Raw genomic sequence first — 14,032 nt, forward strand, 5'->3', positions numbered from 1 at the left:
ACCTCCACACCTACATCATCTCACTCATGGAGCGGTACCTGCACACCTACACCTTACTCGTGGAGCTCTACCTGCACACCTCACTTGTGAAGTTCTGCCTACATACCTACCTCTCACTCACTGAACTCTACCTGCACACCTATATGTTCTCACCCATGGAGTTCTGCCTACCTACCTACATCTCACTTGTGAAGCTCTGCCTTCATACCTACATCTCACTCACAGAGCTCTACCTGCTTACCTGCACCTTCTCATTCGCGTAGCTCTACCAACATATCTACATCTTCTCACCAACAGCTCTACCTACATCTTCTCACTAACCGATCTCTACCTGCACACCTACATCTTCTCACTTGTGAAGCTCTGCCTACATAGCTTCATCTCACTCGCAGAGCTCTACCTGCACACATACACCTCACTCGCAGAGCTCTATCTGCCCACCTACATCTTCTCATCCATGAAGCTCTACCTACATATCTAAATCTACTCACCCGCTGTACCTGTGGAGGGGGAGTTGTGGGTGCCGCCGAGCTCTTTGGCGGGGCCGGTTTTCGGCAAATTTTGGTACAGGGCCGATTTTGCAGGGGTCCAAAGCCGGCCCCCACCCGTGCAGCGCACCGGGGGATTGCCTGGTGCCCGCTATGGCCAGTCCGGCCCTGTGGAATGGTACCTGCACACCTACACCTTCTCACTCACGGTGCTCTACCTGCACACCTACATCTCCTACTTGGCTGGGGCCCCTGGGCCTTCAATGCCTGCGGCTCCAGTCTCAGCACCACAGGGTCCCCAAGGATCCAGGCCTGGATCCGGATCAGTGCTGGTCAACCTCACTGTACCTTCTTCAGCACAGATTCCAGTGACCTCGCCCCAGACGTTGGTTGTGCCCCCAACCGTCGGTATAGGCGCCAGAGGGTACTTTTGTACCGCTGTTCATCGCTGGCGTTCCCTACTGCCCTGAGTGGCAGCCAGAAGAGGGTGAGGAGGACTGGGAGGGGTCTGTTGACCCTCAATCACACCAACTTGAGGAGCCAGATCGGCAAGAGGATTTGGGTGGTGGCAGTGGTCTGGATACTTCTCCAGACCTTGGTATGCTTTCTCCCCCCTACCGTGGCTATGGAGGAGGGAGCTTCCTACCCTGTGATGTTGCGTAGGATGACTGAGGCCTTGGGCCTCGAGCTTCCTACGGTGGCTGTCAGGACTAACCTCCTGACTGAGGTGCTTCAGCCGGCAGCAGCCTCTTTGAAGCCCCTGCTGCCTTTTAACTAGGCTCTCAATGACGCCCTTCTGGGCACCTGGTCTAAGCTCCGCACAGGGGCTCCTGTGGACAGAATGATTGCCCAACACCACCGCCCGATCCTGAGCGACCCGATCTCCTAACACCCTACCCCTGAGAGCTTGGTGAACCAAGCCTCATCCTCATATGGCACATTCCCTACTGCCTCCTCAGATAGAGAATCCAAGAAGCTGAACCATCATGGGAAGATGTTTTCTTCTGCCAGCTTAGGACTGTGGTTGGTAAACACTGCATGTCTCTTGGGCCATTATACACACACAGTGTGGGATGCGGCTGCGTAACTGCTTCAACAGTGCCCGGAGGAGGCCCGGACCATGCTCATCCGCGCTGTTGCTGAGGGTCGAGACGCAGCTAAGTTCACCATCCGTGTGGGCTGGATACCGGCGACTTGTTGGGTAGGACGGCTTCCACGTTGGTAGCCCTGAAGCGCAACACCTGGCTTCTCTGGATGTCCAATCCACACTTTTGGACATGCCCTTTGATGGCAGTGGCTTTTTTGGAGACAAGTCAAACAACGCGCTGGAGCGCTTCATGGACTCTATGGCCATGGCCAGGTCCTTGGGCCTCGCAGCCACTTCTCGTCCCATGCAGTCTGCCTTTCGCCCCTTTCGTGACTACGGAATGGGTGCCCAACCACGTTCCACCCAGACCCACAGAACCGTGCAGGCCAACTAGCCCTTTGGTGGCCAGGCATGTGGGACCCAGCGTAGTGGGTCAGGGGGCCAGCAAGTGGGCCAGTCCACCAATGCACCCCCTGCAGCAGCTTCCAAACCTTCCTAGTCTGACTTTTCAGGGCCACCAGTTGCCAGTGGGTGGCAGAATCCGCCATCACCTCCTTCATTGGCACAACATCACGTTGAACATGTGGGTTTTCCAGATAGTCCAAAGGGGCTACTCCATCCCTTTGAGACTATCCCTCCCTCCATGACACCAACACTCTATTGCATGTCAGAGGATCACTTGGCCCTTCCCTGCCAGGAAGTTATGTCTCTCTTGACCAAGGGAGCTATCGAACGAGATCCTGTGCCATAAAAAGAACATGGTTGTTACTCTCACTACTTCTTGGTACGCAAGGTCGTCCGAGGCCTGCGTCGTATCTTAGATCTCCGGGACGAAAACCGTTTCGTTCTGAAAGAGAAGTCCATAATGCCCATGTTGGCTCAGTTCCTGTCTGCCACTCCATCCCTGAGACTGGATGGTAGCGTTGGACTTGCAGAACGCCTATTTCCACATCCCTGTCCTGCCAGCCCACATACTTTACCTAAGTTTCGTGGTGGGCCATGAACATTTTCAGTTTACTGTGCTCCCCTTTGGCCTCACCAGTGCCCCTCAGGTGTGAATGAAAGTGATGGCGTGGTCGCAGCTCATCTGCGCAGATCAGGGGTTCCAGTCTTCCCCTATCTTGACGACTGGATGTTGAAGGCAGGCTCGCCCAAGGCTGTCATCTCCTGCTTCCAGGCTATTCCGGACCTCCTGAATTCGCCCCGGAATTGGCAGAGGCAGACAGAGGGTGTTATCTCATAAGGTGGATAGCTCTGGGATTGGCTGAGGAATGCAGAGCGTACCGCCTCTTAAGGTGGATAGCTCCAGGATTGGCAGTGTGACCTCTGTCGGGATGGCTTCTGCTGATAGGTAGAGGAGTACAGAGCATGTCACCTGTATGGATGCATGGCTTCTGTTGATTGGTAGAGGCATACAGAGCGTGTCACCTCTTTGGTTAGATGGCTCCTGTTGATTGGCAGTGGTCTACACGGCTTGTCACATCTTAGGGCAGATAGCTCCTGGATTGGCAGAGGAATGCAGAGTGTCACCTCAAGGTGGATAGCTGTGGGATTGGCAGAGGCATAGAGAGCGTATGGGAGGAGTTTGTAGTTGGGGTCAGGGATGAGTTTGTAGTTAGGCCAGGGCTGGGCTTGTAGTTGGGGTCAGGAATGGGTTTGTATTTTGGTTCAGGGATGGGTTTGTAGTTAGGGTCAGGGATGGGTTTGTAGTTTGGGTCAGGGATGGGTTTGTAGTTTGGGTCAGGGCTGAGTTTGTAGTTTTGGTCAGGGATGGGTTTGTAGTTGGGGCCTGACATGGGTTTGTAGTTTGGGTCAGGGATGGGTTTGTAGTTTGGGTCAGGGATGGGTTTGCAGTTTGGGTCAGGGATGGGTTTGTAGTTGGGGTCAGGGATGGGGTTGTAGATAGGGTCAGGGCTAGTCTTGTGGTTGGGGTCAGGGCTGGTCTTGTGGTTGGGGTCAGGGATGGGTTTGTAGTTTGGTTCAGGGATGGGTTTGTAGTTTGGGTCAGGGCTGGGGTTGTAGTTCGGGTCTGTAGTTGGGGTCAGGGCTGGGTTTGTAGTTTGGGTCAGGGATGGGTTTGTAGTTTGGTCCAGGGATGGGTTTGTAGTTGGGGTCAGGGCTGGGTTTGTAGTTTGGGTCAGGGATGGGTTTGTAGTTGGGGTCAGGGATGGGCTTGTAGTTAGGGTCAGGGCTGGGGTTGTAGTTAGGGTCAGGGCTGGGGTTGTAGTTAGGGTCAGGGCTGGGGTTGTAGTTAGGGTCAGGGCTGGGGTTGTAGTTTGGGTCAGGGATGGGCTTGTAGTTTGGTCCAGGGCTGGGTTTGTAGTTGGGGTCAGGGCAGGGTTTGTAGTTGGGGTCAGGGCAGGGTTTGTAGTTTGGGTCAGGGCTAGGCTTGTGGTTGGGGTCAGGGCTGGGCTTGTGGTTGGGGTCAGGGCTGGGCTTGTATTCGGGGTCAGGGCTGAGCTTGTATTCGGGGTCAGGGCTGGGCTTGTATTCGGGGTCAGGGCTGGGCTTGTTTTTGGGGTCAGGGCTGGGCTTGTATTCGGGGTCAGGGCTGGGCTTGTATTCGGGGTCAGGGCTGGGCTTGTTTTTGGGGTCAGGGCTGGGCTTGTATTTGGAGTCAGGGCTGGGCTTGTTTTTGGGGTCAGGGCTGGGCCTGTGGTTGGGGTCAGGGCTGGGCCTGTATTTGGGGTCAGGGCTGGGCCTGTATTTGGGGTCAGGGCTGGGCCTGTATTTGGGGTCAGGGCTGGGCCTGTATTTGGGGTCAGGGCTGGGCCTGTATTTGGGGTCAGGGCTGGGCCTGTATTTGGGGTCAGGGCTGGGCCTGTATTTGGGGTCAGGGCTGGGCTTGTATTTGGGGTCAGGGCTGGGCCTGTATTTGGGGTCAGGACTGGGCCTGTATTTGGGGTCAGGACTGGGCCTGTATTTGGGGTCAGGGCTGGGCCTGTATTTGGGGTCAGGGCTGGGCCTGTATTTGGGGTCAGGGCTGGGCCTGTATTTGGGGTCGGGGCTGGGCCTGTATTTGGGGTCGGGGCTGGGCCTGTATTTGGGGTCGGGGCTGGGCTTGTATTTGGGGTCAGGGCTGGGGTTGTAGTTAGGGTCAGGGCTGGGGTTGTAGTTAGGGTCAGGGCTGGGGTTGTAGTTTGGGTCAGGGCTGGGGTTGTAGTTTGGGTCAGGGCTGGGTTTGTAGTTTGGTCCAGGGCTGGGTTTGTAGTTGGGGTCAGGGCAGGGTTTGTAGTTTGGGTCAGGGCTAGGCTTGTGGTTGGGGTCAGGGCTGGGCTTGTGGTTGGGGTCAGGGCTGGGCCTGTGGTTGGGGTCAGGGCTGGGCATGTGGTTGGGGTCAGGGCTGAGCCTGTGGTTGGGGTCAGGGCTGGGCCTGTGGTTGGGGGTCAGGGCTGGGCCTGTGGTTGGGGGTCCGGGCTGGGCCTGTGGTTGGGGGTCCGGGCTGGGCCTGTGGTTGGGGGTCAGGGCTGGGCCTGTGGTTGGGGGTCAGGGCTGGGCCTGTGGTTGGGGTCAGGGCTGGGCCTGTGGTTGGGGTCAGGGCTGGGCCTGTGGTTGGGGTCAGGGCTGGGCCTGTGGTTGGGGTCAGTGCTGGGCCTGTGGTTGGGGTCAGTGCTGGGCCTGTGGTTGGGGTCAGGGCTGGGTTTGTATTTGGGGTCAGGGCTGGGTTTGTATTTGGGGTCAGGGCTGGGCCTGTGGTTGGGGTCAGGGCTGAGCCTGTGGTTGGGGTCAGGGCTGAGCCTGTGGTTGGGGTCAGGGCTGGGTTTGTATTTGGGGTCAGGGCTGGACTTGTATTTGGGGTCAGGCTGGGCCTGTGGTTGGGGTCAGGGCTGGGCCTGTGGTTGGGGTCAGGGGTGGGTTTGTAGTTAGGGTGTGGGTAATTGATTGAATAAGCCTTAAAGGTTGTAATGCAGAGTTTAGTATGAGTACCTGTTGAGGGTTAAACATTAGGGGTCATTTATGTTAACGAGATAAATGTGGAAGAATAGGACTTGGCACTTCACTGCCTTTCACATAGAAATGCATGTTAGTCACGATTTTTCTGAGGCAGTTTTACCACTACATTTTAAAACACAACTTTTGATAAGGTAATTTTTCCGTTTTTCCCTACAGAAACCGGGGACGACAGAAGAAGTCACCCAGCCTCGGACACTGGAGGAACCTTCATCTCCTACAGGTAGGTGGAGCCACAGAAACCCTACTGATCTGCGCCTCAATGTAGTGTGCATTAATGCTTATGTAGTCAAGACAGCCGCCATGTCTCTCTTTGGCACAGGTGTAAAAGGCAGGATGCGGTCTGGGAAGTCAGGCTTGCAGCGTAGAGCCGGGGGACCTGTCTTCATGCTGGTGCACCCCTGGGCCAGAGGCGCCCCGGAAGAGGGAGGGGGGCATGAAGTCATCCGTGGTTAGCAGGGTTCTCTTGATGTAATTCGAAGTCTTTCAGTTTTACTTTAGCACTCGACAGCTCTAGCCAGCCCCCTGCCCTCTACAGCTCCCTGCCCTCAACAGCTCCCTGCCCTCAACAGCTCCCTGCCCTCTACAGCTCCCTGCCCTTTACAGCTCCCGCCAGCCCCCTACCCTACACAGCTCTCGCCAGCCCCCTACCCTACACAGCTCTCGCCAGCCCCCTACCCTACACAGCTCTAGCCAGCCCCCTGCCCTCTACAGCTCCCTGCCCTCAACAGCTCCCTGCCCTCAACAGCTCCCTGCCCTCAACAGCTCCCTGCCCTCTACAGCTCCCGCCAGCCCCCTGCCCTACACAGCTCTCGCCAGCCCCCTACCCTACACAGCTCTCGCCAGCCCCCTACCCTACACAGCTCTCGCCAGCCCCCTACCCTACACAGCTCTCGCCAGCCCCCTGTCCTCTACAGCTCTCGCCGGCCCTCTACAGCTCCCTGCCCTCTACAGCTCCCTGCCCTCTACAGCTCTCACCAGCCCCCTGCCCTACACAGCTCTCGCCAGCCCCCTGTCCTCTACAGCTCTCGCCGGCACTCTACAGCTCTCGCCAGCTCCCTGCCCTCTACAGCTCCCTGCCCTCTACAGCTCCCTGCCCTCTACAGCTCCCTGCCCTCTACAGCTCCCTGCCCTTTACAGCTCTCGCCAGCCCCCTACCCTACACAGCTCTCGCCAGCCCCCTGTCCTCTACAGCTCTCGCCGGCACTCTACCGCTCTCGCCAGCTCCCTGCCCTCTACAGCTCCCTGCCCTCTACAGCTCCCTGCCCTCTACAGCTCCCTGCCCTCTACAGCTCCCTGCCCTCTACAGCTCCCTGCCCTCTACAGCTCTCACCAGCCCCCTGCCCTCTACAGCTCTCCCCAGCCCCCTGCCCTACACAGCTCTCGCCAGCCCCCTGTCCTCTACATCTCTCGCCGGACCTCTACAGCTCTCGCCAGCTTCCTGCCCTCTACAGCTCCCGGCCCTATACAGCTCCCTGCCCTCTACAGCTCCCTGCCCTCTACAGCTCCCTGCCCTCTACAGCTCCCTGCCCTCTACAGCTCCCTGCCCTCTACAGCTCCCTGCCCTCTACAGCTCCCTGCCCTCTACAGCTCCCTGCCCTCTACAGCTCCCTGCCCTCTACAGCTCCCTGCCCTCTACAGCTCCCTGCCCTTTACAGCTCCCGACCCTCTACAGCTCCCGACCCTCTACAGCTCCCGGGCCTCTACAGCTCCCGGCCCTCTACAGCTCCCGGCCCTCTACAGCTCTCGCCAGCCCCCTGTCCTCTACAGCTCTCGCCGGCCCTCTACAGCCCCCTGCCCTCTACAGCTCCCGGCCCTCTACAGCTCCCGGCCCTCTACAGCTCCCGGCCCTCTACAGCTCCCGGCCCTCTACAGCTCCCGGCCCTCTACAGCTCCCGGCCCTCTACAGCTCCCGGCCCTCTACAGCTCCCGGCCCTCTACAGCTCCCGGCCCTCTACAGCTCCCGGCCCTCTACAGCTCCCTTCCCTCTACAGCTCCCTGCCCTCTACAGCTCTCGCCAGCTCCCTGCCCTCTACAGCTCCCTGCCCTCTACAGCTCCCTGCCCTCTACAGCTCTCGCCAGCCCCCTGCCCTACAAGCTCTCGCCAGCCAAGGCCCTCTACAGCCCCCGGCCCTCTACAGCCCCCGGCCCTCTACAGCCCCCGGCCCTCTACAGCCCCCGGCCCTCTACAGCCCCCGGCCCTCTACAGCTCTCGCCAGCCCCCGGCCCTCTACAGCCTCCCGGCCCTCTACAGCCTCCCGGCCCTCTACAGCCTCCCGGCCCTCTACAGCCTCCCGGCCCTCTACAGCCTCCCGGCCCTCTACAGCCTCCCGGCCCTCTACAGCTCCCTGCCCTCTACAGCTCTCGCCAGCCCCCTGTCCTCTACAGCTCTCGCCGGCCCTCTACAGCCCCCTGCCCTCTACAGCCCCCTGCCCTCTACAGCCCCCTGCCCTCTACATCCCCCTGCCCTCTACAGCCCCCTGCCCTCTACAGCCCCCTGCCCTCTACAGCCCCCCTGCCCTCTACAGCCCCCCGGCCCTCTACAGCCCCCCGGCCCTCTACAGCCCCCCGGCCCTCTACAGCCCCCCGGCCCTCTACAGCCCCCCGGCCCTCTACAGCTCCCTGCCCTCTACAGCTCCCTGCCCTCTACAGCTCCCTGCCCTCTACAGCTCTCGCCAGCCCCCTGTCCTCTACAGCTCTCGCCGGCCCTCTACAGCCCCCTGCCCTCTACAGCCCCCTGCCCTCTACAGCCCCCTGCCCTCTACAGCCCCCTGCCCTCTACAGCCCCCTGCCCTCTACAGCCCCCTGCCCTCTACAGCCCCCTGCCCTCTACAGCCCCCCGCCCTCTACAGCCCCCCGCCCTCTACAGCCCCCTGCCCTCTACAGCCCCCTGCCCTCTACAGCCCCCTGCCCTCTACAGCCCCCTGCCCTCTACAGCCCCCTGCCCTCTACAGCCCCCTGCCCTCTACAGCCCCCTGCCCTCTACAGCTCCCTGCCCTCGCCAGCTCCCTGCCCTCGCCAGCTCCCTGCTCTCGCCAGCTCTCGCCAGCTCTCAGCCCTCTACAGCTCTCGCCAGCTCTCGCCAGCTCTCAGCCCTCTACAGCTCTCGCCAGCTCTCAGCCCTCTACAGCTCTCGCCAGCTCTCAGCCCTCTACAGCTCTCGCCAGCTCCCTGCCCTCTACAGCTCTCGCCAGCTCCCTGCCCTCTACAGCTCTCGCCAGCTCCCTGCCCTCTACAGCTCTCGCCAGCTCCCTGCCCTCTACAGCTCTCGCCAACTCTCAGCCCTCTACAGCTCCCTGCCCTCTACAGCTCTCGCCAGCTCCCTGCCCTCTACAGCTCTCGCCAGCCCCCTGCCCTCTACAGCTCGCTGCCCTCTCCAGCCCTCTACAGCTCTCGCCAGCCCTCTACAGCTCTCGCCAGCTCCCTGCCCTCCTCACCCACCCTGGTTCCTTGCCCCAATCTGTGTTGTATTTGCAGCATACACACATCCTAGCATTTGATTGTCTGGAATATTTTGGGCTGCCTGTCCTCACATGCGACTAAGCGTGATATTTTCCCAGGCCATCTTGGTTCCACAGGCTGAACATTGTTTTTATTGAGGCCTCAGTTAGTTTGTGGTTATATTATGTTATGCAGATCTGAGCATGTGTGAGTCTAGGCACACACCAGGCCTTGCGGAACTACTCAATAACCAGGTTGTCCGCTTCTTGCGGAATCCAAGAAGGGAGGCGGAGGCTCTTATGTGTAGTGGCAGGTCCTTCCACACTTAAGCAGTGATGTAGGAGAAGGCTCAACCACTTGATCTGGTTTTTAATATGCTTGGCATGTTTGCACGTAGAAGGAGTCTGGACCAGCGGAGGTGTCTGGAAGGTTTGTAGAAGCAGATGCGATTGTTGAGGTATGCTGGCCAGTGTTGTGTGGTGCCTTGAACGTGTAGGTGAGCAGGTTGAATTGTGCTGGTTTGTGAATGGGGAGCCAGTGGAGCTCCTTCAGATGTGAGGTGATGAGAGTGTGGCATGGGATGTTGAGAGTGATTCTGGCCGCTGAGTTCTGAACGGTCGGCAGCATTCTGGTGAGTTTTTAGTTGATCCTGACATAGAGGGTTTTATTATAGCCCAGCTTGCTTGTGACAAGGGCATGTGTAATGGCTTTCAGGGTGCTGATTGGGAGCCATTTGAAAATCTTTCTCAGCATCTTCAGGGTATGGAAGCATGAAGCTTTCTAAACACCGAAGCAGACGCCTTGTTTGACTTGTTTTGGTTATCGCGCCACAAGAAAAAATAATTGCACACTATACAAAATGTGTTTTTCAAGACACAACTGAAGACGGTGAATGTCGAAAGTGGACATACACTTGGAAACTAGATAGATAATACTTTATTTGATTACAAAAAATCATAAAAGGGTGGACTTACCACCATGCAAGCAACATTTTCATCATAAAAACAACACAAAATCAACTTTGAATGAACTTAAAAACTGATATCATAAAATTTGCAAAATTAGCGGGGAAAGGTCTAAAGGAAAAAGAATAAAAGGAATCTTGTGTGTTCGTTCTGGATGCACATTATTTTTAACTCATAATAAGAAGGGGAGAGGTGAAAAGGTATGGGAGAACAATGGGAGTTCACACAGGGGGCACGTTAATTCTTAACTCGTAATACAAAAAGGCGACCATTTGGAGAGGAGGGGAAAAGAGTGGAGGAGTCCGTGGCCGGCCAAGGCCTGGCCTATTGTCCGGAGACCTCTTTGATTGCTGCCCTGTTTTCCAGCTCTATGGCAGCGAGATTCAAAGAATTTATGGTTTTACATGAGAGTTCTATCCAAGTTCCACTTAGGCATCTTATCACTGCCGCCCTACAGGTTCTCACCTGGGCTTCTCTTAGAAGTGATTGAAGAAGCGTTTTTCTAAGATTCTGAAGTGCCGGGCATATGCATATAAGGTGCAGTAAAGACTCTGCGCCGTTGCCACAGAGGCGGCAGTCGGGAGTTTCCCGTAGCCATCTTGGAGTGAGATCTTTGGTCGAAAAGCAGCCCAGCCTTAACAGGCTTAGTTTCCTTTTGTAGTGGTCCCTAAAGCATTCTTTCAAATATTCCTGAGGTTTTAAGTGGGTATATGACGGCAAAACGATCCAGGCATGGTTTTTGCCAGCCATTGCTGCTTTATCCATGAGTAATGATGCTTGTTTACAGATATGTCCACCAGTGCACATCCCCGTTTGTTATTATTCTCCAATTCAGTAGTAATTCAGTCACTTAGTAGAACGATTTCTTTCAAATTCCTCAGATATTTCAAGTAGTACACAGTCCATCAATATTTCAAAATCTTGTTTATTGATTATTATTCTTGCCACATCGTCACAGCCATGGCTGTGACGATGTGGCAAGAATAATAATCAATAAACAAGATTTTGAAATATTGATGGACTGTGTACTACTTGAAATATCTGAGGAATTTGAAAGAAATCGTTCTACTAAGTGACTGAATTACTACTGAATTGGAGAATAATAACAAACGGGGATGTGCACTGGTGGACATATCTGTGTACATAGTTCATGAAACTCTCCTACAGGCTTGTGGGTAGATTTTCGTGACGGAATTTGCTTAAGGGTGAATAAGCATCCTACCAGTTGGGCACTCCAATACTAAGTATTCCTACAGGATTGGATTATGACTATGATGGTTAACATATCATTTTGATGTGCTGATCATTTATAGCAAGTTCACCCTCTCTTTTTGTTGATAATGATGCTTGTTTGACTGCTTTCTTGGTTATCAGCTTGAAAGCAGAATAAGTCATGGGCAAAAGCCAGGATTCTTCCAGTTTTAATGCTTTGAGAGCTTGCCTCAAGGTCTTATATATTGAGCCCGGAAGCCCGGCCTGTTTTTCAACTTCTGACCAGCAAAGGTGCGCCAGGGATTCGTCTGCTGCGTCCCTCATGCGCCAATAATATTTGGCGAGTGCTCCATGTCTTGCCGGGAGCTGGTTAGTAAGACCAAACTCCAAACGAATTTGGGCTTGAGAGATATGACGCGGGATTGAGAAAAGGTTTTTGAACAGCCTGGATTGGGCTAGATTTAACACTGCGAAGTCCCGGGTTGCCAATAATTCAGAACCATATGTTAGTGATGGCAGAAATTTAGCGGCTGCAATCTTAAGAATGTGGCCAGTGGAATGTCCGTTTAATTGCTTTTGGACAGTTTTAAAAGCAAATTGAAGCTGCTTGGCTTTGGATTTCCCCTGTTCCAAGTGCTGTTTAAACTTTAATCGGTGGTCCAATAGGATTCCCAGGTATTTATATTGATCTACCTGGGTTAGAGAGGTAGAATGAATCTTCCAGACGAAGTTTTGTTTTTTCTTTCTTGAGCCGCAGAAGCATAGGATGTTTTTTTTTTTTAGGTTTATAATCAGTTTTTTTTAGGTTTATAATCAGTTGTGCGTTGGAGAGGTACTGCGACAGTTTGGAGATCAAGCGTTGTAGACCGATGGGGGTTTTTGAGAGGAGCACAATGTCGTCTGCATATTGAAGACTTATTATAGGTGAGTTGTCCAGTTTTGGTGGATCCCCCTGAATGGTACGCAGGTCACTTTCTAGGTCCGCGGTGTAGGTGTTGAAGAGGCTGGGGGCTAGTACGCAGCCTTGCTTTAAGCCGTTGGTTGTGTGGAATTTCTTTGTCAGGCGTCGACCATCTCCTTTTTTCACTTGAACCCAAGTGTCTGAATAAAGCTCAATTATAGCTCCCAACAACTTTGGCGGCACGCCCCAGGCTTTCATGTTGGCCCAAAGATTGGATCTAGGCACTTTGTCAAAGGCCGCTTTTAGGTCCAGAAAACAAGTGTACAGCGGGGTGGAGTTGTGGCTTGCTTTATTAACAAGGAGGGTTAACGCGGATAAGTTGGTCAAGGTGCCCAGTCCTGGCCGAAAGCCTGTTTGTGTCCGAGGAATTATCCCTGTGCTGCTCACCCAGGATTCCAGTTCCACCAACAAGTTGGAAGCATAGATCTTGGCCTCCACATCTATTAAGGCTATCAGCCTATAGTTGTTAGGGTCTGCGCGAGACCCGGATTTGTAGATTGGGTGAAGAATACTGCCTCTCCATGATTCGGGAATGTAACACTTGGAAACTAGTATTGAGCCTTGAAGAAGTCCTGATTGGGGCGAAACGCATCGGCTATTGGACTCTAGCTATTAGATTTTATCAACTTGGTGTATAATATTTTTTTCAATAAAGGACAATGTTTGAAAGAAAATAAAAATACTACGTTTGAGAATTTCTTCGCATCATCAATTATGACTGTTGCCTAACTGACTTGGAATGGTTATATAATTTTTTTGTGTGCGGAATTCCCTTGTTGTTTATGCTGTTTTGGGTTTCCAAATAGGGAATATAGATGGTTGTACTCTCTGGTCTTCCTGCACCACCACTACTTCCCCCAAACTAGTTTTAACAGGTGCAGTTGTTTGCTTTGCCTCAACCCCTTGCTTGCTAATCTTTACACAAGCATGAGGCATTGACTGTATTGTCTTGGGTGGTCATGTTGAGTTTGCTGTCGATGATGGTCCCGAGGATCATGGTGTGGGTGGTGGGGGTGGATGTTGATCATAGTTCTATTGACTATTAGGTGGAGTCCCATGATAATGTGATTCCTTGAAGATCACAATTTTGGTCTTGTCAGTGTTTAGCTTTAGAGAGTTGGTCTTCATCCAGTGGGTGATTTCAGTCTTGCAGGCACTGAACTTGATCGTGTCAAAGGCGCTTTGTTTATGAGGGAGAGAATGAGTTGTGTGTCATCCGCGTAGGAGTGGACATTGATATCGTGAGAGTTCTGCAAGGCTCAGGGAGGATCCTTGCTGAACTCTGTAGATGAGGTTCTGGGCGAGGTGTATGGTGCCAGGTGAACTGACTTGTCCTTCCAATCAGGAAGGGGCACATCCATTGGAGTTCTTGTGCTTGTATTCCGATGTTGTGTAGGCATTGGATGAGAATGGGGTGGAAGACTGTCGGATGCTGCGGGTAGGTCCAGGTGGATGAGTGCCGCCGGGTCTCCTCTGTCCAGAGTCATGTAGATGTCATCCATGGCAATGATCCGTAGCAACAATGAGGACTGTTTCCATGTTGTGGTTGGGTCTGAAACCAGACTGAGTGGTGTCAAGTAGCTGGTGGTAGTTGAGGTATTCAGTGAGGTTTCTTTTGATGGTTTTCTTTAAGATCATGTCCATAAATGGATGAAGGGGATTGGTCTATTGTTGATAAGCATTGAAGCATCTGTAGAAGGTTTCTTCAGCAATGGGAGGACAGTTGCATGTTTCCAAGCATCTGGGACGGTCGATGAAGAGGTGTAGGCATTCAGAAAGCGTTTGAGTATGGGCTGATGGTTGCAGTGCTCTTGAGCAGACGTGGTGGGGTCTTGAGTCCGATGGGGCCACTGTGTGTATGGAGTTCATGGGGGCTGAAGTTTTTTCTGTGGTGATGATGGTTAGTGCCAAGTGGTTAGCATTGATT

At 54.2% G+C, this 14,032-nt stretch overlaps 1 protein-coding gene across 1 annotated transcript in view; it reads left to right on the forward strand.

Moving 5' to 3' along the window:
- Nucleotides 1–14,032, forward strand: part of TBC1D5 (TBC1 domain family member 5) — a 1,704,599-nt gene that overhangs the window by 800,140 nt on the left and 890,427 nt on the right. The window contains exon 7 of the mRNA XM_078664018.1: nt 5,686–5,749. Coding sequence (XP_078520144.1) covers nt 5,686–5,749 — 64 coding nt within the window. The remainder of the gene's footprint in view (nt 1–5,685; nt 5,750–14,032) is intronic.

The sequence above is a fragment of the Lissotriton helveticus genome, chromosome 10, assembly GCF_964261635.1.
Source record: "Lissotriton helveticus chromosome 10, aLisHel1.1, whole genome shotgun sequence".
NCBI lineage: Eukaryota > Metazoa > Chordata > Amphibia > Caudata > Salamandridae > Lissotriton > Lissotriton helveticus.